Consider the following 26,175-nt stretch of genomic DNA (forward strand, 5'->3'; position numbering starts at 1 on the left):
ATATGCTCAGGGGGGGGGGGGGGTTACGTGATAAAGGTCCAGGCCCTAGGGGTCACGTGGTCTATTTGTATGGCCAACCTAGGCTCCAGGGGGGTCATGACCCCATGATCCCCCCCCTGGATCCGCGCATGGAAACAAAAGCAAGTGAATGATGAGATGACGGTCGATATAGAGAAGTATGGAAGTGGAAGACGGTTAAAAGCAGGCGAATGATGATGATTAAAAGGAAAGCCCTTTGGTCGACTATTAAGCAGATCATAGCTGGTTATTTTCGTTATCAGATCGTTCAGAATTCTAAAGTGTTTCCGGAACTTTTTCGCAGGAAAATCTTAAAATATCCAGTAACATCGGTTTGATTTATTTGAGCTGTCACGTTATTTAGTTTTTCATTTAATCTTTACCTTTTGATCTAAGATTTTCGTTACTAAAATGTTATTTTAAGTATTATGATGTAAATGAATAGTTTAACGAGATCATCAGTATACAAAAAGTTAATACCACTTAGTTATCATTTTAAATTAAAAATTTGTAGGATATGTCCATATATAACGCCACTACTGTAGGCCTAGCATAAGACGGACGGACTCTAAATTACAGTTTTCCTGAGATAAGCTATTTTTAACTATCGGTATTTCAATGAGAGGTGTCAAGTCTATCTCGCGGACAAGGTATTGTCGCGTCCCGTCTGGGCCAGCCCTATAGGTAACTACGTGAATTCGCATAATAAAGCATCTAACAAGCTACTAACGAGACACTAAGTATGTAGGTATTTGTGTAGGTATTATAGACCCGTCTCTAGTAAAACCCAGAAATTATATGTTTTGTCTGTTGCCAATCCGTTTGGTAGTTGGGCCGTGTGCCAAGTTGGTGCTTGTAAAATTGTAGTTGGGTCAAAAGTTGTGTAGATGTTTTCGGCGTGTTAAGGCTGATTTAGACGGCGCGAGTTCGCATGCGATTTTAGCTACATTGCGGACTGTCGACGTTTCAAACAATTCAAATACCGCAATGTAATGAATCTCGCATGCGAGTTTCCGCACCGTGTAAATAGGCCCTGTCTGGCGTCAATTCTATAATATCTCATGTAAATGTGATAACTAATAAATTGAATTAGTGGGAGGGAAATGAACTAAATAGAAACATTACATTATTTATTTCAAGCGTTCTGGGAAATGGGCACTTGATCAAATTCCTGAAACTTCGCCAAGATACTTCGTCTAGTTAATAATTATTTGCTATCTTATATTACTGAGAAAATTAGAATGAACTATAACTTATTTATTGAGTTTCTCTTTAGTTGTTTAGTAGAGAAGAGTGTAGAGGCTAATCCTACTTGAGCTATAACTATTTATTATGTAGAGGAAGTTAAGATATTTATGAGGCCACTCGGATCCGTTACTTTTGTTGGTTAATGTACTCATTTTATAATATATGTTGCTTCACTCGTTTAGCCATTATGCTTGGACATCGCCAAGTTAATAAAATTAAAAAGCAATTTTTATGCACTTTTGCAGACGGGATACTTTTTTCAGTTCATGAGGATCAACAACGAAAAAGCTTGAAATACCTATTCCTATGTATATGTACCCCAGCAGCTTTAGCAAATGATTGTCGCGAAATTATCTCGACGCGACATAGAACACACGTCTTCTAATTGTATTAATGACATAACCCTCTTTGGAACTTGTACACTCTTTTTTCTGTGTACTTAACACAGCAAAGGGGGAGTTTACAAGTTTCTAATTGGTTAGCAACGCGCGTGACACTCCTTGAGTTGCAGGCATACATAGGTGACCGTTTTCCATCAGGCGGACCGAAATAAGCTTGTTTGCCGCCGATGTAGTATAAAAAAAAATAAGGAGGGGTATTCTATGTCGCGGCGAGATAATCTCGCGCCAATCATGTGATAGCCATGCAAACATTAACATTATCCACAGAAAATAATGTAAGTATAATATGTTTATGGTTAAACTTATGTATTTAGGTATAATCCCTTAAGAGCGTTATAACATTTCGGCGTCGGGCGAATTTAGGTATTTTACCCGCCGCGCGAGCCCAATATGCCGACCCTTTCTAGCACGTCTTATCACTCGCTCGCACTACAATAATGGACAAAACAATCTTGATCCTTTCTATGGAATTTTGATAACAACCACAATCTACTATCTCGATATAAACTTTTGGTTTCTAATAAACATTATTTTGTACGAAAATACGAGAATATAGCGCGAAATAATATCAATTATGTTAAAATTTATTTAAAAAATTAAAGTAATAATTATAAAAGTAGATCCCATCCCAAATATTTGCTTTTGTTATATGATAAGTATTAGAGTAAAGTATATATTAATATGATGATAAAATAAGACAAATACAATTCTAATTACTTCAAGGTGGTGCTCAGGGTCTGATGATGGAGCCAGATGGTGGTCACCAATACCAATGAACAATATGACTATACAACTTCGTGGTTTACATGTCATTCTAGCATTTTCACTTTCACATTTCAAGTGCATATACAACGAGTATAGGTTTTCGGGTGTGCTGATTTAAAAATTAATGACCGATTTGGAATCTGACATTGCTGACTGTCACTTTGACACAAAAGTCGTCATGGGTGTCGTAAAATAGGTTTTAGGGGGTGCTGATTCCAAAATTAATGACCAATGTGGAATCTGACATTGCTGACTGTCACTTTGACACAAAAGTCGTCATGGCTGTCGTCAAATAGGTTTGCGGGGGTGCTGATTCCAAAATTACTGAACAATGTGGAATCTGACATTGCTGACTGTCATTTTGTCACAAAAGTCGTCATGGGTGTCGTAAAATTGGTTTTAGGGGGTGCTGATTCCAAAATTAATGACCAATGTGGAATCTGACATTGCTGACTGTCACTTTGACACAAAAGTCGTCATGGGTGTCGTCAAATAGGTTTGCGGGGGTGCTGATTCCAAAATTAATGAACAATGTGGAATCTGACATTGCTGACTATCACTTTGACACAAAAGTCGTCATGGGTGTCGTAAAATAGGTTTTAGGGGGTGCTGATTCCAAAATTAATGACCAATGTGGAATCTGACATTGCTGACTGTCACTTTGACACAAAAGTCGTCATGGGTGTCGTCAAATAGGTTTGCGGGGGTGCTGATTCCAAAATTAATGAACAATGTGGAGTCTGACATTGCTGACTGTCACTTTGACACAAAAGTCGTCATGGGTGTCGTAAAATTGGTTTTAGGGGGTGCTGATTCCAAAATTAATGACCAATGTGGAATCTGACATTGCTGACTGTCACTTTGACACAAAAGTCGTCATGGGTGTCGTCAAATAGGTTTGCGGGGGTGCTGATTCCAAAATTAATGAACAATGTGGAATCTGACATTGCTGCCTGTCACTTTGACACAAAAGTCGTCATGGGTGTCGTAAAATAGGTTTTAGGGGGTGCTGATTCCAAAATTAATGACCAATGTGGAATCTGACATTGCTGACTGTCACTTTGACACAAAAGTCGTCATGGGTGTCGTCAAATAGGTTTGCGGGGGTGCTGATTCCAAAATTAATGAACAATGTGGAATCTGACATTGCTGACTGTCACTTTGACACAAAAGTCGTCATGGGTGTCGTAAAATTGGTTTTAGGGGGTGCTGATTCCAAAATTAATGACCAATGTGGAATCTAACATTGCTGACTGTCACTTTGACACAAAAGTCGTCATGGGTGTCGTCAAATAGGTTTGCGGGGGTGCTGATTCCAAAATTAATGAACAATGTGGAATCTGACATTGCTGACTGTCACTTTGACACAAAAGTCGTCATGGGTGTCGTAGAATTGGTTATAGGGGGTGCTGATTCCAAAATTAATGACCAATGTGGAATCTAACATTGCTGACTGCCACTTTGACACAAAAGTCATCATGGGTGTCGTAAAATAGGTTTTAGGGGTGCTGATTCCAAAAATAATGACCAATGTGGAATCTAACATTGCTGACTGTCACTTTGACACAAAAGTCATCATGGGTGTCGTCAAATAGGTTTCCGGAGGTGCTGATTTGAAAATTAATGACCGATTTGGAATCTTGACATTGCTGACTGTCACTTTGACACAAAAGTCGTCATGGGTGTCGTCAAAAAGGTTTCCGGGGTGCTGATTCCAAAATTAACGACTATTTTGGAATCTCACAGTGCTAATTGTCATTTTGACACAAAAGGAATCATGGGTGTAGTCAAATAGTTTTTAGGGGGTACTGATTCCAAAATTAATGAAATGATTTAAAAAGTAATGACCGATTTGGAACCTGACATTTCACAGTACCCCTGGAAACCTATTTGACGACACCCATAACGACTTTTATGTCAAAGTGACAGTCAGCAATGTCAGATTCCAAATTGATCATTAATATTGAGATTAGTACCCATGAAAACCTATTTGAAGACACCCATGATCACTTTTGTGTCAAAGTGACAGTCAACAGTGTCAGATTCCAAATTGGTCATTAGTTTTCAAACACCTCCAGATACCTATTTGACGACACCCATGACGACTTTTGTGTCAAAGTGACAGTCAGCAATGTCAGATTCCAAATTGGTCACTAATTTTGGAATCAGCACCCCTAAAACCTATTTTACGACACCCATGACGACTTTTGTGTCAAAGTGACAGTCAGCAATGTCAGATTGAACATTGGTCATTAATTTTGGAATCAGCACCCCTAAAACCTATTTTACGACACCCATGACGACTTTTGTGTCAGAGTGACAGTCAGCAATGTCAGATTGAACATTGGTCATTAATTTTGGAATCAGCACCCCCTAAAACCTATTTTACGACACCCATGACGACTTTTGTGTCAAAGTGACAGTCAGCAATGTCAGATTCCACATTGGTCATTAATTTTGGAATCAGCACCCCTAAAACCTATTTTACGACACCCATGACGACTTTTGTGTCAAAGTGACAGTCAGCAATGTCAGATTGAACATTGGTCATTAATTTTGGAATCAGCACCCCCTAAAACCTATTTTACGACACCCATGACGACTTTTGTGTCAAAGTGACAGTCAGCAATGTCAGATTCCACATTGGCCATTAATTTTGGAATCAGCACCTCCTAAAACCTATTTTACGACACCCATGACGACTTTTGTGTCAAAGTGACAGTCAGCAATGTCAGATTCCACATTGGTCATTAATTTTGGAATCAGCACCCCCTAAAACCAATTTTACGACACCCATGACGACTTTTGTGTCAAAGTGACAGTCAGCAATGTCAGATTCCAAATTGGTCATTCATTTTGTAATCAGCACCCCCTAAAACCTATTTTACGACACCCATGACGACTTTTGTGTCAGGGTGACAGTCAGCAATGTCAGATTGAACATTGGTCATTAATTTTGGAATCAGCACCCCTAAAACCTATTTTACGACACCCATGACGACTTTTGTGTCAAAGTGACAGTCAGCAATGTCAGATTCCACATTGGTCATTAATTTTGGAATCAGCACCCCTAAAACCTATTTTACGACACCCATGATGACTTTTGTGTCAAAGTGACAGTCAGCAATCTGAGGTACTACATATTCGTAATCTGAAAGTAATCAAGTCAATAATTTCAGTTATTTTGAATCGACTATGATTCCGAATTATTGGTAATAGTAATTATTGTATAGATGATTAGTGATTCCTTTACATGTAATGGTAATTTACCGTTTCACTTGATTACATTACAAGTAATCTGACACCCAGTAGTGTCAGATTACAAAGTAAAATCAAGTAATCGTGTAATCCGGAATCGATTACGATTTCCCCATCTCTGGGTTTAGTTATATGGTTCATTGGTACTGGTGACCACCATCTGGCTCCATCATCAGACCCTGAGTACCACCTCTTGTCAAAGGTCTTGTTGAGACGAACCCAACGAGCCTAAACACGAAGTCGTTTACTTACATGGTTCACTGGTACTGGTGACCACCTTCTGGCTCCATCATCAGATCCCGAGTACCATCTTGATGTGTCTTATCATCTTGACCGTATTGTAATTTTCACATTTTTATCATCACAACGTTGTAATACTTTAACATTCAAACATAACAAAGTATTACAAAAGCAAATATTTACGGATCTAGGATCAAATTCGTTGGTCGCTGTTTACACACACACACAATGCGAGGATAGCCCGTGTAGAAACAAGGCGTCCGACCCACACAACAATAAATATTCTCGACGTTTGCGATGAAAACTCGGAGACCAAAGCGACATACGTCTTACCTGCTCGAGCTCCGGCGCGGCACTGAAATCGCAGGCGTCCGTCGCCGGTAAAACAGCGACAGGAAGGCTAGTTTTCAAAAAATTGTCAAAAAACCATGATAAAATATTATGACGACAAATGGATAACAGCAGTTTAAACACATTGTGCAGATTATTTATATACTAAAATAACTTCGATAACATGTAGATTTTCGGAGAAATGATCACTTGTTTCGATGTATTTTCAAGACAAAATTGAGTTCGTTTTACTTTCAATTTCTCAATTTCAAAGAATTAAATGATAAATATTGTTTAATGGGCCTTAAGTACAAGATATTTGGAACTTAAATTTACCTCATTTATGAGAGTGATCTTATCAAATTGTACATAATAAGAGCTCCGAATTCTGTGCTTCACGCGGTTTTTCCTAAACGAGCATCAGAAAAACAATCATTACTAATTGAAAAAGCTTTTTTTTTCATATATTTTTTATTTAACCGACAGTTAATAAGATGTTCTAACTGAAACAAGTACTTTCACTGTCTTTTAGTATGAGTAAAGTGTACAATTTTGTCGATAAATATTGTGCATTTTACAATATATCGCCTTTTTTTGTCATAGCGCTCTTATAACACTGGTGTCCACTGCACTGGAATTAGAACCGATCGTTGATCCAAAGTTTACGTTCCAAGAACTCTGTTTTCGACGCTATCTAGCCTGGTTTGTAAATAATGGGGATATTAGGTACCGCACCTGTTAATACACTGCTGTGTGTGAAAAGGCGACCTTGTCTAGTTTTTATAAGAAATACTTCGCTTACAGTTGGAACTAATTGCATAACGTACGAGCTGATACATATACAGTTAAAGCGTATAGATTTCATTTTATACTTTATAATACATATATTAATAATAACAGACTGACATTGAATTTAGTCCTTCACGGCATGCTCATACAATTTTAATATTATCAATGATTATTAACAGGTCTTTGAAATGCATATACTTAGTCTGCGCTTCAGGAAAACATGTATTATGTATAAGTACATTATATATACTGTTTTCCTGTAGTTTGTTATATACCGTTTAAAAATACAAAAGTTTTCAAATGTTTTGATTTTATCTAATCTAAAAATTTAAATATACTTTATACGTTTCAAGTTGACTGGCGCTCTGAATATATTTTGTTCCTCCGGTATTGCTATGTATCTTTTAATTCGCTTAATATTTATATTTTTAATAAAATAAGTGAGCATCATACTTATTTTGTTATCCTTTAATTAATATTACAGTTCCAGGAAAACCATATTGTTATAACCATTCGAGCAAAACAATTGATAATGTCCTGTTAATCGACTATTCCGTGTTTGAACATCCTACTGGTCGCTATTCTTGAAATTATCCTCTATGAAACTTATTTAAAGCAAAATTACCATATACATTGAACTACGTAATTTCAAGCAACCACGTAGTTATTGACATAATACTTGTAATACAAAAACTGCGAGTGAGAATGCGCAAGATTCAGTGACGTGACAACTGTCGAGCGAATGCTATGTCCGTGTCGAAATTTAATATTTTAGGTTTCTTATTTTAGTGTTGTGAAATTTTGTGATATGATATGATTGTGTGAATACTTATGGAAGCTCAGGAATTAATCGTGTTTCAAGATTTTAGTGTAAGTTTAATCCACTATAATAACTTTAGAATTAAAGTTGAAATTTTTACATTTACATGTGTTGTTTTCATAACTCTGACACATGACATGAATGTTGCTAAAAAAAACTAGTGCCTTCATCGCATTGTTTAAAAAGTGTGGGACGAAAACAACGCATGACGTGTCTTTTTCCTCTCGATGTAGGTAATTTCGTCTTTAAAAAGAGAATACTAACATGCAAATAAATATGACGCTCAGTGCTTTTTCGATTACAGACATTTGCACAGTCAAATCGACTTGATGAGAAGACCTGTCCTCTAAAATGGAACGTTTTGTAACTTGTGTACCAACTCGATTTTCCAGTACCTACAAATGTGTCTGTCATTAGAGCCGATCAGACGATCCTAATTCTATTTTCCAGCAAAATCGTAAAAACTGCTATTTCCTCGCTAAGCCAAACTGCCTATCTAGAGCAAATGTCATAAAACTTCCGTGCCGTACAAAGACTTTTAAGTTTATTTTCGTAACTGCATCCTATGGATCGATCGGTCGAGACTACGCTAAAAATATAGGCCTTTCGTGACCCAGTAAAGACGATCGGAATATTCTATTTTCTTCGTATACTATAATCCAATGAAGACGATGTAATCCAATCAGAATCAATAATCAAGGTGCACGTACACAATTTTATGCTTTTATTTATTTATCGTTTTGGTGCTTGTTTTGCTCTTGCAAGATTTTCTCCATTGTTTTAGTTGTGGGAACGCCAAAAACATACTCTTGTTAAATAGTACCTTATGATCGCTTAATCGAAAGTACACAATCACGCAGATTATCTTAATCTCTGTGTGATACAGTGGTTTTTACTCAATTTATAATAAAGAAACTGCGCGTGAAATTTGCTTTCTTGTGGCATAAACTTTCCAATGCATTTATTGTGTGTGCGCTATTATGCAAGGCGATCATTTTGATTATAAGAGTTTTGCATATAATGAAGTTGTTAATGTAACAATCTGATCGCTGTGTATAGAAAGTTTTGTGGGCGTTTTAGTCGTACTCATAATAGGTGTTTTCTTATACATGCATTGTATAATTCGTCCATATTAGTCTGTATGTATAAAACGATTCTAATCCGAAAATATTTAAACGTATCGTTAGTTTCTAAGATAATTACTTTATTTCCTTAATGAAGTGTCATTAATTAAGTATAGGGACACTTCAATCCTATAGCCATCGCGGTTTTTGCCTCGCGGCCGAATCAATTGAAAAAATGATATATAAGCATTGAACGGATTAGAAATTGTGGGAAATCTAATCATTTGGAATTCCCCTTTGTATTTATTAACCGCGAATAACGTCGTACTAATCGGTTCTCTGTAAACGAGACGGTCAACAAAAGATTGACATCACGCGATGGCCACTCGAGCGCATTTCACATAGCACAATAGCTATGATAATAAAGAAATTATAATTACTGCGGCTAGGTTACCTAACAGGGCCTGTAGCCAAGAGAACAATCATTGACGCTCCGTGACGAACTATACGCAACTAGCTCTGTTGTTCCAATACGGAAGAGTGATTGAAACAGATATAACTATCATACGTACTATGGTGCGTGTTACATCTTTGACATGCACCCAGGGAGCATAGCTAAGTGTCAATGGTTAACAAAACGAAAGCAATATTGTCGAGCTTGTATGGAAGAATGATAGAGAGAGACAAAATCATTCGTTATCGTAGGTTAACTTCCTTATTCATAAACGTTCTCTAAAGTTATGAAGCCGATAAAGTTCGTTTGTCCCTATCCATCACACCAATATGTCGGAAAGGGACAAACGAACTTTATCGGCTTGATAACTTTAGTGAACGTTTATGAACAAGGGCTGTGTTTTCGCACCTTAGCTAGACAGGTAGGTTTCATTATGAATAAAGTATTCATGGATATCACTTTCAGTACTTAACAACTCTTAAGAGTACTTATGAATTTTGATTTAGACTTCTATTTGGCAAGGCTTCTAAATAACTTCAGACACGTACTTAATATCTTGAATTTTTACTAAAATGTGATATTCGAATATCATCTCTTTGACGAAATATATGTATCATCTTATATGTGTATTTTACTTTGATATAATATAACCCTTCTTACTTTGATATAAATATGACTTGTACGTGTAAGTGTGATTTTCATTAAGTTTCTGAGTTTTTGATCATGAAATATTTATTTTAATATCAAATATTTTCAACGTCGACTTGTCATGATTTTTTCATCTATTTACCGTCTTGTTACTTTTTATATTTATTTTTATGAACATATTTTTTATGAAGTATGTAAGACCATAGGGTCTTAAAACCAAGTCATTAACCGTCATATAGGCTGAATCGCACATTTCTCTATAACCAACTCGCGACAACATTTCCATCGCCATCATTTAGATGGCTGGCAGTCCTCAACTGTGCGTTTCTCCAGAAACTTCCTGCCCCGCACAGCTAAACTGTGGAATGAATTGTCGCCTGCTTTATTTCCGGACCGATACGACCTTCAAATCTTCAAGAGAAGAGCGTACACCCATCTTAAAGGCCGGCAACGCACCTCCAACACCTCTGGTGTTTCGGGTGTCCATGGGCGCGGTGATCGCTTACCATCAGGCGACCTGTCTGCTCGTTTGCCTCCTATACCATAAAAAAAAACCTTTTAATATCATGCGTGTGCGCGTGTCTTCGTGAATGAAACGTTTTATAAGGTCGCACGTTATGTTTTTTCTTGAAACGTGGGACCATATTGTTTAAGATCTACGGTGAAACTGTATGAACAATGACGATGTGCATTGTGATAATCAGTGAAATTTGATGCACTGACAAGAGAAAAAGTCCCTTCGTGTCATAATGAGGTACAAACATACAAGATGTTAGTATTGTTAAAATAAAAGAATAAATGAGAAATTAACAAAAACGAGCGTGTTCTCGACTTCTCGTACATCTACAGATAATTAAAAAACATACCATACATTTAAGTACAATAAATTCGGTCTTGTTCACACATGTTCTACCCCAGTCGAGATTTTAATCTCGACTGGGGGGCAATTGTAACTAGTCTATTTTTTCCATTATTACACTATGATGTTGAGTTCTACGTATATCCACTGAACACGCCTACCTTATATAACCGGTGGACACTCTATTTAATAATGCAAACATTGTAAATCATGGAAGAAATGGACCAGTTACATTTGCCCCCAAGTCGAGATTTACCCCGCTGTACCTTATCTAATATGATATGAATGAATTGAATGACCGCTACCTACATTGGTATTCAATAATTTTTAAATACTGGTAGAGATGTCAAGATGACTTGGACTCATTCTACCTGGGATGGCAGGTTTACACAAACAACAGGGTTGAGTGGAAGAAGCGAGGAGAGGCCATTGCCCAGCAGTGGGACGTTAAATCAGTCTAAAAAAAAGGGTTTAAAATCAAAATGCACGTTCGAATTGACCTATTTATAAGTACCTTGATAGAGATCTTCAACAAATTAGATGTTTCGAAGCGTTCCAATGTAAAAGAGAATTCAAGCGCAAGAAATTCCCTACAGACCCGTTCTATTCATGGTATTTAGCCAACGTCACAATCACTAACGCTTCGTAAGCGTATCGTAGCTAGCTATCCCTATCGCTCTTCTGCAGTGGCGCGAGCCAGGTTGCGTTTCGATCGCCGCGTAGCGTCAACGATTATAATTACCTGGGTGGCTAGCCGAATGGCACAATCGCTCACGAAACGCTCACGAAACGAAGCGCTAGTAGATATCTATCTCTATCGCGCTTGCGTATTGGCGCGACAGAGCCAGCGGCGTATCGCTTTCGTTTGGCGTCGGAGAAATGCCATTCGGCTACGGGGCCTGGGCCTCTTGGCTAAAGGCCCAGGAATCGTAGAAGGCAACTGAAGTTACCTTAGCTGTGCAGGTATTAAGGTAATTGGGACACGTCAATTAACTATATGCTTTATTCCTTTGACCTACAAACTCAAGGTTTGTTCCTGGATTCTGTAACCATTGTATGAAACATGCATAGGTATAACGCCTTGTAAATTCTTTGCTAAACAATATTTTTAAAGTTCAACTACTAAAGGTAAAAGTATCAGTGCTCGACAGTGTACTAGTAGATGGCAATGTCAATCTCTTTAAGTCATTGACAATAAATGTGACAGATTAGAAGTTAGAAGGGTGTCTATTGGGCATAGCGTCTTGAGTTTTACCTTACTGCACCAAGTAATATTTCTCTTAAAATTATGTTCAAATCCAAAATTTCGAAAGTACCTACTTGCCATTACTAACTTTGCGCGTCACTTAAATAATATAAGCGCTGTTTTTTGTCAGTTTGTTTTTTAATTACTCTTGTTTGACTTTCACTTGTTACGAATTAAAACTTAAGAACAAACAGTAACGTTGCAATTCAATCGACTCCATTAAACTAATCCACGTAACACTCTACGTGTTTCTCCCGTCGATTAGTGTAATTATTTGTAGCATTCCATGCCCAAAGGGTCCATATACTTCTCGTGGAATTAGCGCATTTTACACTTGAAGCTTAGGGACACTTTTGTGATAGAAAGGCACGTTATATCCCAACTTTGATTAAATAGAGTACCGACGTAATCAAGTCCCAATCAGGGCCGAATTCATTAGCGTTATCTGGAGTGAGGCTCAAACAGCGTCGGGTGTAAAAATGACACGTTCTTTCGGTGTTGACGTGTTGATTGTCACGTATGGGTAGTGCCATTCGCGATGTCGCGTGCCTTTACTCGTTTTTTCATATTGATAGGCTGGATTTGACAAATCTGCGCGTCTTCGTCAATGACCCAAACAATCTACATTGTTTCGGTTGATCCATAATTCCATTCAGAAATGTAAACGAGTTTAACCCTTTTTTACAAGGGAATAAAATAGCGAATTACACTGGATTTGGGAGTGCATTTTGACGCATATCGACGTAGTTGTGACAAGTATGACAAGTGTCGCGATGCTCAGATAACAAGTTCATAACGAGTTAATTTCCGTGTCAGTCATATACAATATTGCGTGTTTGTGTAAAGCTTTTGAAATGTATTTCGATTCAGTATTTATCTATTTTAGTTCTCAATTCAAACGAACGACTTCTGCAACGCAATATAATACTTTCAGTTTTGATGAGAAAATATTTCAAATTCTTGCAGACAAACGCACACATGATTAAAACTTGTACAAAACTTTCGTAATGCTGATTATTTTCTTGAACATTAAAAATAATTTCAAGTGGCTCATTCGGAGGCGAGACAATTTTAAACATTAACGTTTTCTAGTTCAATCCAAAACCTATTAGGTTTATAATTCTACATAAGGGCATTTTCAGAATTTGGGACACCCCAATTAGCGTAAGTCGTTAACAAAAATGAACTCGCTGTCAGTTTTGTGACGACAATTAAGCATAAAATCTGTTAAAAGTTTACTTTTTTCACGTTCTGAATGTCGCTTAAAGTTTATGTAATTAACACAAAAACAATATTTTTATAGAAATTTTATGCTTAATTTTATATATCGTCACAAACCTGACAGTGAGTTAATTTTTGTTAACAACTTACGCTAATTGGGGGTCCCAAATTCTGAAAATGCTCATAAGTTTGCTATCATCAAGTCTGAATACTCTGAATGCAGTCGGGTGAAACTGCTCTCGTTCGAGTAGTTTAACTGAACGACGCGATTCATTCCTATCGGTGAGTGAATGAACGGTTTAGACTGCATTCTGATTTGCAGCTGTTTCCGGGTTCAATCCATTAAATATAGCGACAATATATTTAGGCGACTTTACGAGCGATATTATTGGTCACCCCAAATATCTTAGGTATTTCATTAAATTCTTTCGTTACCAAAATCCCTGAACTCTTTCAAGGAAATCATAAACTATTAACTTCCCTATAAAACTATTTCCAGCAATGTTCGCATCGAGGTTAATTTTACAATATCAAACCAGTTTATTTTAGTACAGTTTGTAAGTGCCCGTGTGGTGACGGGTTAAGAATTTCACCACCCCCTTTCTTCCCGTGGGTGTTGTAGAAGGCGACTGTGGGATATGGGTTAAATTGTGGCGTAGGCGAGAGGCTGGCAACCTGTCACTGCAATGTCACAGTTTCGTTTTCTTTCAACCCCTTATTTTCCAAGAGTGGCACTGAAATCTGAGTAGTTTCATGTGCTCTGCCTACCCCTTCATGGGACACAGGCGTGATTGTATGTATGTATGTATGTAGTACGTAAATTCGTTATGTTACTTCAAGTTTGTCGCAAAAGGGGTGAAAAATAAATTATGGTTTATTCGCGCCAGCATTTTTCCGCGCTGAATGTTCAGGCTTGCGGGCGACCTTAATGAATGCTCTCGTGTGCCTATGCATTTCGAATGCTATAATTACACTACCTCGTATGTCCTTTTGTGATGTTCTCGTAAAAACAACCTTAAAGCTTCGGACATACCGTTCAGTTAAAACGGCTGCGTAACGTTTTTTTTAAGAGTTTCAGTAAGTCCGCAATAGCTATGCTTTCGTATTTACCTGTGTCACCGAACATTTTTACGTCTTTAAAGTTGGCAGCACTCGTAAAATACTGCTTACTTCTGATTTGTTTACAGTTTTTTTAAAGACCTGTAATGTAAAATAGTTTTTTGTACGCGGGTGTTTTTTGTTAATTCCTTTTAGTAGTGGCTTCTATGAAATAATACTGACATTTATGCGTTTTAAGAAAAATATGTTTTATGGGCATTTTCAGAATTTAGGACCCCCCAATTAGCGAACGTTGTTAACAAAAATTAACTCACTGTCAGTTTTGTGACGATAATTAAGCATGAAATTTCAATAAAAATATTGTTTTTGTGTTAATTACATAAACTTTAAGCAATAATCTATATTCAGAATGTGAAAAAAGTAAATTTCTTGACAGATTTTATGCTTAACTGTCGTCACAAAACTGACAGAAAGTTAATTTTTGTTAACAACTTTTGATAATTGGGGGGGCCAAATTCTGAAAATGCCCTTATAAAACTGAATCAGAACTCACTCACTTTTTCTAAACATAAACCCCTTATAAACGTTTAAAAATTGTCCCTTAGTTACAATAAGATTACCGGGAATTAATGAAAGATTCTTTCCAAGACCAAGCTATATCTTATTTACCGCACGGCCGAATATAAGCCGGCTTACTCCAAAGCCTGCTAAGATTTTCCTATTTTCTCGTCTCCAGGTGCAGCCTTGGAAATAGAAAAGTTTTATTTCATTTTTCTGGGGCCGAGTCCGCCGATATAGTTAAGCGTAGGTTCAAGTTTTAGAATGAAGCGGGGCTGATTTCTATTACGATCAACTACATCTAAAACCGAAATGAATTTGTCAACTTTTCTAATCTCTAATTTTATTACACTTTGATTGAAATTATTATTTTATGATTAGCTGTCAATTTCAGATTGATAAATCTTTTTCAGATTTCTTAAAGAAATAAAGTTTCGATCAAATTCTACATATTATTTGGATAAATAATGCTCTATAATGTGAAATGTGAGTGTCAAAACGATAACTCACCATCTTTCGTAGCTAATAATAAATAGGTTATGTTAATTTGTGTTTTATTATTGGTTTGTTGTTGTTCTTTCATTTCGTTCATTTACCTCAACCATTCGATCTAATACTAACACGATCTTTTTATTGGCTTAAATCTTCTACACTTTTCTCTGTTTTCCTATGTCTTGAACTCGCCTGAAAGTTATTTGTATGAACTATAATGAGAACAGCCATGTCTGCCGCGTTATGGTTATCATTATCAATGTTTGCTTGCATTGCAAGATATTGCCCGTTTAAACTTAGATCAGATAACATAGTTTCACACTTTCGTAACAAAGGCTTTGTTTGGTTTACGTATTTGTTGAACTTTTGAATTCTACTGTTGTTGTGTTCCAAGCATTTATGAGTGTCTTGGTGACAATATTTTCATTTCAAATTTGAGTTCAGAGTTTTTGGGAACTTTGATTGTTTGTAAAATGTTTTGTGATAATGATAAACACATTAGTTCTATGTGCTTCGTAATGTTGTAGGGGTATATTATTTATGACGTTTGTAATATCTTTCAAATTGTATTTTAAAGTTGTCTTCATCAGAAAAAAATTGCGTTAGCTTCAAATGTGTGTGTGTGTGTGTGTGTGTGTGTGTGTGTGAGTGTGTGCTTGTTCAAGTAGTTTTATTTATTTAGAACTTGATGAGCTCTTTCCTTTTATTTAGACGACGTGCAAATCGCATGCGTTTTAGTTACATTGCGGGCTGTTAAGCTTACAATTCAGCACACCAAAAGCCGCAATGTAATAAAAACTAACTTGCGAGTTCTCGCACCATGTATATGGGCCTTTAACCAGCCCAATACTACTCAAATCGTAGTCCCCCGGCCATGTTTACATGCACTATGCGGACGTTAATTTTAATTCAACTCTGTTTGTCCGGTTTGGCACAACATCGCCATTTTATTTCGGATGTGACGTGATGTGAATTCTTTATGGCATCCACTTCAAGCACAAAAGGAATAAGAGTCGTTTGTCGTCATAAATGGCGTTACATTATCTAATTTCACTTTCATTGACGGTTTTCAATAATGGATAATGGTTACTTTCGCTATGTAAATTTTTGCATAATACTAAAGTTTTTGGGACTCATGATTTTCCCTTTAAAATTATGTTCTTAGTTTTGCTTTAGATACGACCGAATCATTAATTGTCTTCTGCCTATTACATTATTTATATTTTAGTAAAATTCTAGACTTTGTATACATATGTGAAAAGTATTCTATGTTTAACACTTTTTTTATCAACCTTGAAGTAATTAATCAGGATCACAATTTCAATATTCGTCAACGATCAAAACAAACTTTAAGCAAACAAGCAAATCACAACAAATTGGCAACCCTATCCGTGTTTTATTTGGCATAATTGCCAGCCCTTGTTATCTAAATGGCGGATCCGATTTGCCTTCGCCGTTTTCAATGCCCACAATCGATTGTTTAGCGACTAGCGATTACTGAGATAGCCATGCGATTGGTGTCGACCCTTTATTGTCAGTCGGTTGAAACGATGTTACAAATAAGAAATCGGCCCACATACTATAACGGTCTTACAAAGGGTTGCAATATTATGTGGTGGTAAATTTCTGAGTTAAATTTTTAGTTCTTAAACAGATCCGTAAAACTTTTTTTCAGAACGCATAAATTTCTAGTTGGTTGTTAAAATCTTCTTCTTCCTACCCTTATCTCACGTTATATGGAGTAGGTACAACTTGTCTTGCTCTTTCATTCTCCTTTATATTTCGTAATCTCAACACTCACTTCTTACTTGAAAGTAAGAAAAGTTGAGAAATCTCATTATCCTCTTTCACACAATCCATCCATCGCTGTTTGGGTTTACCGCTCCCTCTCCATCCATTGGATTTAAAATCTAATGGTGTATTTTTGGCTTTTACTTATAAATAATGTCATTTCATAACCCTTAAATACATAAGATACATAACGGACTGTATTTTATTTATTAGATAAGTGAACATTGTAACACACTCGTAAACCTTTGGCCAACGCCTACCACAAACTAATTACGCTAATCACTTACAATACATTTGTATTAAGAATGAAGTACTAATATGATTGCAAAATTCTCCAATACCAAATTTTCTTCTGTTAATTAAGACCTTCCTGCACATGAGGGCTACTTAATCATCAGTGGGTATTAGTGTTGTCTAAGATTAAGTTTCTCATGCATTTAGTTACTATCGCGCAATTGATCTTACAAAATCGGACAAACTACTCAAAACTTTTCATGATTGAGTGTTATTTATTCTGGTTTCTTAATATTGACCTGAAAATTTAAAACAGTCTTTTGAAATATAGTCTCCTAATTTTCTACAAAATTGCTTCATAAAGCTCTCATCGGCACCTGTGCAGGACGTTCCAAGATTTTTCCGAATATGTTAAATCTATTTTCTTGGCGAGAACAGGCTTTTGAACGGATTCCAAATACAGTCTACTGAATACGATGTTTATTGTCCTATCCTGAAACTGAATATATTACAGGTTTTATTCCATTTTTAGGGTTCCGTAGTCAACTAGGAACCCTTATAGTTTCGCCATGTCTGTCTGTCTCCGTCCGTCGTCGTCCGTCCGTCCGTCCGTCCGTCCGTTCGTCGTCCGTCCGTCCGTCCGTCCGTCCGCGGATAATCTCAGTAACCGTTAGCACTAGAAAGCTGAAATTTGGTACCAATATGTATATCAATCACGCCAACAAAGTGCAAAAATAAAAAATGGAAAAATAAGTTTTATTAGGGTACCCCCCTACATGTAAAGTGAAGGCTGATATTTTTTTTCATTCCAACCCCAACGTGTGATATATTGTTGGATAGGTATTTTAAAATGAATAAGGGTTTACTAAGATCTTTTTTTGATAATATTAATACTTTCGGAAATAATCGCTCCTAAAGGAAAAAAAGTGCGTCCCCCCCTCTTTTTTGAACCATATGGATAAAAAATATGAAAAAAATCACAAAGTAAAAACTTTATAAAGACTTTCTAGGAAAATTTTGAACTTGATAGGTTTAGTAGTTTTTGAGAAAAATACGGAAAACTACGGAACCCTACACTGAGCGTGGCCCGACACGCTCTTGGACGGTTTTTGGCTTAAGATGGGAAAATGTTCTATATCCTCTATTCTCTCCTGTATCTCGTCGTTCATCATAAATAAGGATTCGCGTAAACAACTTTACCCAGTTTTTGATGAATGTTATTAATTGCCTTCATATTAATTTAAGTTTACGGATCAATCTATTTCTTTTACTCATACATTATTCTTCTCTTGACTTGTGAATCATCAAAATTCTTTTGGCGTCGTTCTACTATAACTTTCTGATCCTTTATCGTAGGTAAAATAATACAGGCTCATAGTGTTACAGGCATTCCAGTGTAGATTATTCTGTCCAAAAATAAGTTGTTATTTTTCAGAAGTGGTTAATATTACCCGCATTTTATCCCCTTTTTATATCCAGTGCAATATAGTAAACCTAAAGATTTTTTTCACTTATCTTCAAACAGAAATGCCGCGAACGCGTTTTAGGTGTTTTATAGTACCAATATCTCTCCAGATAAGCTCCCCCAACACCTTTATTTTCTTCGATTCATTCATGTCGTGGCATAAATTAGGTAACGATAAAGGTTCAGGGAGAAATAACCTTTTCCTTAGATTTTCTACTTGAAAGGGTGAACTGCACAGAATATTTTGAAGTTGAGATTATAATCATAATTTTCTTTGTGCTCTTAGATTTTCACAGTTTTGCAACATTTTATTTCTGGACCTTAAAATTTAATAATGTGTTAGAAAAAAACGATATCTAATGTATTTGATGTAAGCATGTACACCTAATCTTTGGCCGTGATGAGATACAACTCATTCAGAAACTTATTGATCTACTGTGTTTAATTTTTTAGTAAACTAATCTTGCCAGTAGTATTAAGTGATGGTATATCCTGCAGTTATAGTTACAGAATATTTGTAGTGAGATCTGTGATGATACGTCACAGATAAATTAACATTTAAACTGGCTGGTTTTAAACCTCGAGTCCCAGTCTGCGGTTCCGCATAATCCGGATAGATTCGCCGCCGTCCGCGGATTTAAAATGCTTTATTGTGTCCATCAAAATTATTCATTGCACTAGTTACTTTTGTATTCTTTGAAATTTTGTTGCAGTCATGATAGTTTTTATAGTTTTATTTCTTTAGGATATGGTCTACTTATTTTTATGCTGTGCGACTCCTGATTTCAGCGTCAATGTTTGTAAGATGCTAACAATGTTTCTTTGTAGTAAGTCTTTGTGACTTTTTAAGCAGCCGATGTCGTTTATACACGGTGCCCATGAGGAAAGGGAAATATTTTAACATCATATTCCTGACCATATTAGAAGTTAAAAATGCTAATTAATGTTTGCTAAATTCGGCTTTATTTTAGAGATATTGCCATTTTTGTGTAAAAAAGTTGTAAGTAAATCACCAGTACAAAACACCTTTATGATTGCGACGTTGCCAGACTGACACTTCTAAATTGACTGCATAAGTCAAACCCAGTTGGATAATGTCATTGTTGACTTGTCAGCCCTAAAAATGTTTATTTTATCCCTAAATACGGAACATCAGTAAATAATTTAGAATAGAACAGTTTACGAATTAATTGTTGTAGTTGAAGTAATGTTGCAATGCAATTTCCCGCAAGCCAACAACAACTTTTGAGTTGTGAATCGTTAGTTCGTAAATACGAATTTAGGTACTAGTACCTAAACGTGGAAAGCCACATACCTTTCATTTAAATGAAAATGATATTTGTTTCAGAGATAGAATGCCTTTTTCCATTACGGATATGGTAGTAAAATGTGCTAATGTATGTCGTTTCAAGTTCTTTTTTTGTAGTTATGTATTGAGTTTTATTAAAAGTTTACGCTCATTATTATGTATCTCATTTAGCCCATTAATTAACGTACACAATATCTGAAGTATTCATTTATTTAAAAAGTCTACCTACCTGAAATTCAATTTACAATTACAACTTAAATATTATTCAATTTAAATCGTACAATACAAACTAGTACTATCACTATTTCCAATACACTTTTTAAGAATAATTTTAATTGCAAATCCTTGATGGCTGTCTAGGATCCGTCCTCCCACCTGGAACAGCTAAATGCTCAAGTCACGATGTTGCCGGATAGAACATGCATGATAGAGCTTATTTCACTCGACCACAACACATCGTTTCAGTAAACTTCCGTTATTGCAGGCTGACCGTCTGAACGAGATAGAACCCTCTTGTTCTTAATATTAATCGGTGACTCTTTAAGAGCTTCATGTAGGTATGTACTTCGTAAAACTAATATTGCCGCATTTTAAAAAACTTAAAATATTGACTGTGCCTTGCCTATACATCTTGGTTCTCCTATCAGGGCTTGTCAAAAAGTTGGAGGAAACTGAAAGTGATTTTGACAGAGAATTGAGATTTGCAACGAGAAGAAAAGACCTTAAAAATAGTTTAGTGCCTAAATTAAAAATTGTGCAACATTCAGCAAGCTACCAGGCAGTTCATCTTTTTAACAAACTACCAATTGAGTTTAAGCAGATCTCTGATTGTAAACTGTTCAAGCGCAAGTTAAAGGCTTTTCTAGTAGAAAAATGTTATTACTCAATTAATGATTTTCTAAATGACATGTTTTAATTGGTTTGTGATAATTACTTATTTATTTTATTTATGTTTTCTTTGGTAATTGTATACAATGTAAATAACGTGGTTATAGATTGTTACGTCTGTTTTATTTTTACTTTTATTGCTATAGTTATGGACATTTAGTGTAGTAAATACTAGTAGGATGAATATTTTTGTAGTAGTTTTAGTATTGTGTTGTATGTAATTATTATATGCATGAATGAATATTCGACACAATGTTTATTGTTAAGAATAAATAAATAAAATATTATTCGTTTAAAAGTCCATTTCTGATAAATCCAGGTTCATTGCAAAAATAAACAACAACACTGACGTTTAAAGTCATTCTGAATGTTGAATGACATGGTTACATGCCAAAGTTATGTTTATCTTCTCATCATGATCGTCAAAAATTAAAAATTTTAAGTGGCCATTCATTTATTGCATCTAAAGAGTATCTATGATGGCGAAACTCTTGTAAACTGTTTGTTGAGTAGTAGGATTCTCTTTGGTGGTCTTAGGAAGCGAGAAAGACATATTTCGTATTCGTGTATTTGTGAAACCAACCTCTTTCTTATTTAATATTTAGCGTGTTGCGGTTATTAACAAAGAAGGATTAGACCTCGCTTTGAATAATCTATGACCAAAAAAGTCTTCATGACATTGCCTCTTGTAAAAATAAAAGAGATAGCAACAACAAACGTTGCCAGCTCGCCCTAAGGCACTGTTATACTGGAGAATCAAAAGTTATGTATTTATTATGTAAAAAAATTTTACAAAATTAAAAAGCAAAATTCGACCTATGTTTATATAACATTTATTACTCCTTATGACCCCAGAAATGCGTGGTTTAATTTTTTTCCCTTTCCTCATGGGCACCCTGTAGAAGACCATTATCCTTGTGAACAAAGGTGCGCAGTCAATCTTTTCAAGACTGCTTATTTTTGTACGGATTTCAAAAATAACTTATTATACCGTTTTAAAAAGTTTTCATAATTATGTTTCAAAGTTTCTATAATGTTGTTTATCATTTGTTTTGTGTTCAGAAGGTGTAGCATACTGGGATTTTTCGGACACAATTTTTCGAGTTCCATTTTAATTTAAGTTAGATTTTATGTAGTGTCAAAATTTGTTAATTAGTGCCATAAACTAATGTTCCAATTCATTTGTTGCAGGTATTTTTCACGTGCCACGAGACGGTGAAAGAGGTAACGTTAAGGAGGAACCAAATTTCAAAATTATCATAAAAGGCTCGTTGAATTTGCAACGACCGTTGAAATTTAAATGGAATTGTAGATTTTACTCGCTCCCGAAGTCGCAGCTTGCACAAGTTAAATATATTAAACAAATTTTAGTACACTAAAAGACCCAAATTTACTTCTGTGAAATATTCTCTATTTGTAAGTCGTGTGAAATATTCTCTATTTGTAAATTGTAAAATGTAATGTGCAGGTGACGCCGCTTTTAATAATATTTATGACATGTAACTTGTAGGCATAAATCTACTTACCTAATACCTAAATAAGTATGTCACTTAAAGAATATTTGAATAAACTAATTCATTACGTGTCTTTAGTTTCAGGATATTTTAATGAATCTGAATCTAATAATATTGAATAAGCGTCACAAATGTTGTTCTAAAAATTTACAAAATAAAGAGCCGTTTATAAGAGCAAAGATAAAGGGTATAATCAACGCACATTTCTATTTCACCCTTAAGATTTCCTGCAGGCAGTACAGAGCCAAAAATATGTATACGCTTTTCGCCCTATTCCCAAAGGAATATGATGAAAAGAGTGCACATAATTATGACGCCGGCGCGGCGTCACGTTATCTCTTTATACAAGCACAGCGGGGGCGTGATATTGCGGCAAAAACGGCGCCGATTTTTATTCCTATTTTATTCGTTCATTCATTTCGACTCGCTTTCCCATTCATTTGAAGGACGTTTGTTTTAGACTTTTGAGTACATGGGAAATATGAGCGTGTAATATGAGTAAATAAGGTTTACTTCTAATATTTTACTGATGCTTTAATACGCATCGCTACTTGTTCAACAACAAATTTCCATAAGTTCCATACTCGATACGGTTAACTTACAGCTTGTACTTGTTATAAGTTCCTATTTAATATGCTTTCCTTATGAATTTATTTATGAAAGTGATAAAAAGACATAAGAAATTATAAACCAATAAGTTATAAACCAAGTTAATTAACCTAAATCTAAAAATAGCCTAAATTATAACTAAAATAAAAATTCCCCCTTCGGCAATGTTCCGTAGATGCTGGCAGCAGCTGCTACCTCGCTGAATTGCAACGCTTATGCGCTGAGCGAGGAAGCTGCCAGCTCTACGGTCCCCAGTGGCATCAATATTTTTTTCAGACAGCGCCCCTGAAGATTCTTGGCTCTTGGACCCCTTTAATATTCTTAGGTATAACTACTTATTATTTATTTAAAATGTGTTAAGTAACTTATTATCAAACTAACTCGGTATGGACCAATATGTTCATAAAGTATAATAGAATACGTCTGCGTGTGGCACCACAAAATGGTCGTATATACCTATGTTTAAATACAGTCCCCACTTTGGTTTTTTGTCACACCCAATACAGCCATAGGCGCCACTTTACCGGTCCCATTTTCAATTTCTAACAAGACACCATCCCGCTTCTACGAATTCCATAAAAACTGTCCCGATCAATCAAGGCCGCGCTATTGTTCTACAACGCATTGTGACGCACTTCCTCGACTTGTGCTACTAGCCTGATATTAACCTTTCCCTTCTAAAAGCTATTTTATTAAAGGTCGCGGTATAAGAAGCCAAACTTAGTCTAATCGATGATAGGTGTGAATTTTGTGCGATTGGAACCGAAAATTTCGAGCGTTTTTGCGCTGATAGCAATGACATGACAGCCGAAATTACATAATTATTGTAACCAAAAAATCAATTGTTCTCTCGTAGAAAAAATATCGTATAATAATCGTAAATGTTTTGAAATTTTAGGTTTCTCTTTTTGAATTTTTATTCACAAAGAATACTCAATACCATATAAATATGTATGTACTCCCTTTGAACTTAGATATTTCGAGAAAAGTAACTCCTTTCCATGGTCCTTGTTGATTTGACTATCAAAACAAACACGCTACTATGTTATTATAGGTTACATCATCACTGTTTGATAAGTCTATTATTCGAGTTTACTTCCAATTATTAGTCAGATACTAAGAAAAACTTATTATCGTACTTAAATATGATTCCCACTAGACATTTGTTGCAATTGAGGCCACTGACATGAAATTAAGATCTCGCGCGCGACTCCAATACATCTTGCGCGACTTTAAGTATGGACAGGAGGGCTAGCACATGATTGACGCTAGAGTATCTTGCCGCGGATAGACTACCCGTACTTATATCATTATTTCATTAATACAATTAGAAGAGGATGTGTGATCTATATCGCAGCGACAGATACTCTCGCGGCAATCATGTGTTAACCCAGGCGGCGCGCGAGACGCAAGTCATGCAAGACGGTCAGGACTAATCCATTCAAAAACCTAATAGTCCGTTGCTTCTGGAAAGTTATGTATGAAAATGTTGGCATAATTAATGGAAGATTTTTTTTGATTGGGATATGTACATACCAGGCCGAAGTTATTTTTCATCAACCCTCCCCATCCCTCCCCCCTCTGCGTCACCCCTCTTCCCCCCCTTAAATAGCCGAAAATGCGGTTTTTCGCGATTTCTGACAAAACCGTTGTAGATACAGAAAAAACGTGTAGGAAAAAAGTAATCCTTGATAAATTTACTACAAATCGTTCATTGACACTTTGGTTCTAGCACTTATAGGTTTCGCGTGATCCATCACGAAAGTTGGTCCTTTGCTGCAATTTTCTTTAGTGAATGTTAAGTTTTCTCTCAAATTGCTTACGAAATCTGTTTGATATTACTAAAATATTATAAACTGAAAATGAATTTCAGGGGGAAAAATCACCATGGGTGGGACTTGAACTCACGGCTACTGGATTGATACTCCAGGGCTCTACCAACAGCTACCAAAAGCTCATCCTCAGTCATAGATATACTATATAGATCAATGGTACTCCTAGCGACTACTACCGTGAAAATATTACGTCTTAAATAGTTACTGGAATTCCACGACAAATTGGAAATTCCACCCATGGTAGTGATTTTTCCCCCTTAATTTTATTTAAGTCATGAGTTACAACAATATTTTAGTTATATCAAATAAATTTCGACGATTTCGTATGCATTTTGGGTGAAAACTTAACATTCACTAAAGAAAATTGCACCAAAGGACCTACTTTCGTGACGGATCACGCGAAAACTATAAGTTCTAGAACCAAAGTGTTAATGAATGATTTGTAGTAAATTTATTAAGGATTACTTCGTTGCTACGCGCTTTTTCTGTATCTTCAACAGTTTTGTCAGAAATCGAGAAAAACCGCATTTTCGGCACTTTAAGGGAGGGTAGAGGGGTGACGCAGAGGAGGGAGGAGTGGGGAGGGTTGATGAAAAATAACTTCGGTCTATAACGTACATATTTCAATTAAAAAAAACCTTCCATTAATTATGCCGTAATTTTAGCTAATTTCCCCCTACTATAAAGGACATTGCGTTCCATTAGGCTCCCCGCAGAGCTGAGGGCCCAGTAAATCGCGGGTCTGCAGCCAGCCTAATGAGGTCATAAATAAACTAGTTAGGCGAAACACAGTTTGACCCTGCTGACCTAAATCCGCGGACTGCATAATTGCACTATCATGTGGGTAAGTTACGCAATTTAGGTATAATGGAGTTTGCTTTGACTATAATAGAGAATTAAACGTATTAAAACAAGCTTACAATGATGACGTCTTCCGCTATTATAATGAACATTATTATGACTAAATAAGATTGTAAAGGTAGTCTTTTGCGAAAATATAAGTATGGTTTTGCGTGCCCAAAAATGTTGAAGTAACGTGACTTTCTTTTGTAACCATACT

General features: G+C 36.0%; 1 protein-coding gene across 8 annotated transcripts in view; it reads left to right on the forward strand.

The window, feature by feature from the left end:
- The window catches only part of LOC125231467 (rap1 GTPase-activating protein 1), a 359,035-nt gene that overhangs the window by 257,236 nt on the left and 75,624 nt on the right, over window positions 1-26,175 (forward strand). Inside the window, exons 1-2 of one of the 8 annotated variants that reach the window (XM_048136946.1) lie at window positions 7,686-7,919; window positions 22,349-22,381. The exons of 6 other annotated variants lie outside the window; for them this stretch is intronic. In XM_048136946.1, coding sequence (XP_047992903.1) covers window positions 7,881-7,919; window positions 22,349-22,381 — 72 coding nt within the window. In that variant the 5' untranslated portion in view covers window positions 7,686-7,880. Of the gene's footprint in view, window positions 1-7,685; window positions 7,920-22,348; window positions 22,382-26,175 lie in introns of those variants that run through there. One more of the 8 variants, XM_048136945.1, reaches the window with a different exon arrangement.

The sequence above is a fragment of the Leguminivora glycinivorella genome, chromosome 11 (genome assembly GCF_023078275.1).
Source record: "Leguminivora glycinivorella isolate SPB_JAAS2020 chromosome 11, LegGlyc_1.1, whole genome shotgun sequence".
Classification (NCBI taxonomy): Eukaryota; Metazoa; Arthropoda; class Insecta; order Lepidoptera; family Tortricidae; genus Leguminivora; species Leguminivora glycinivorella.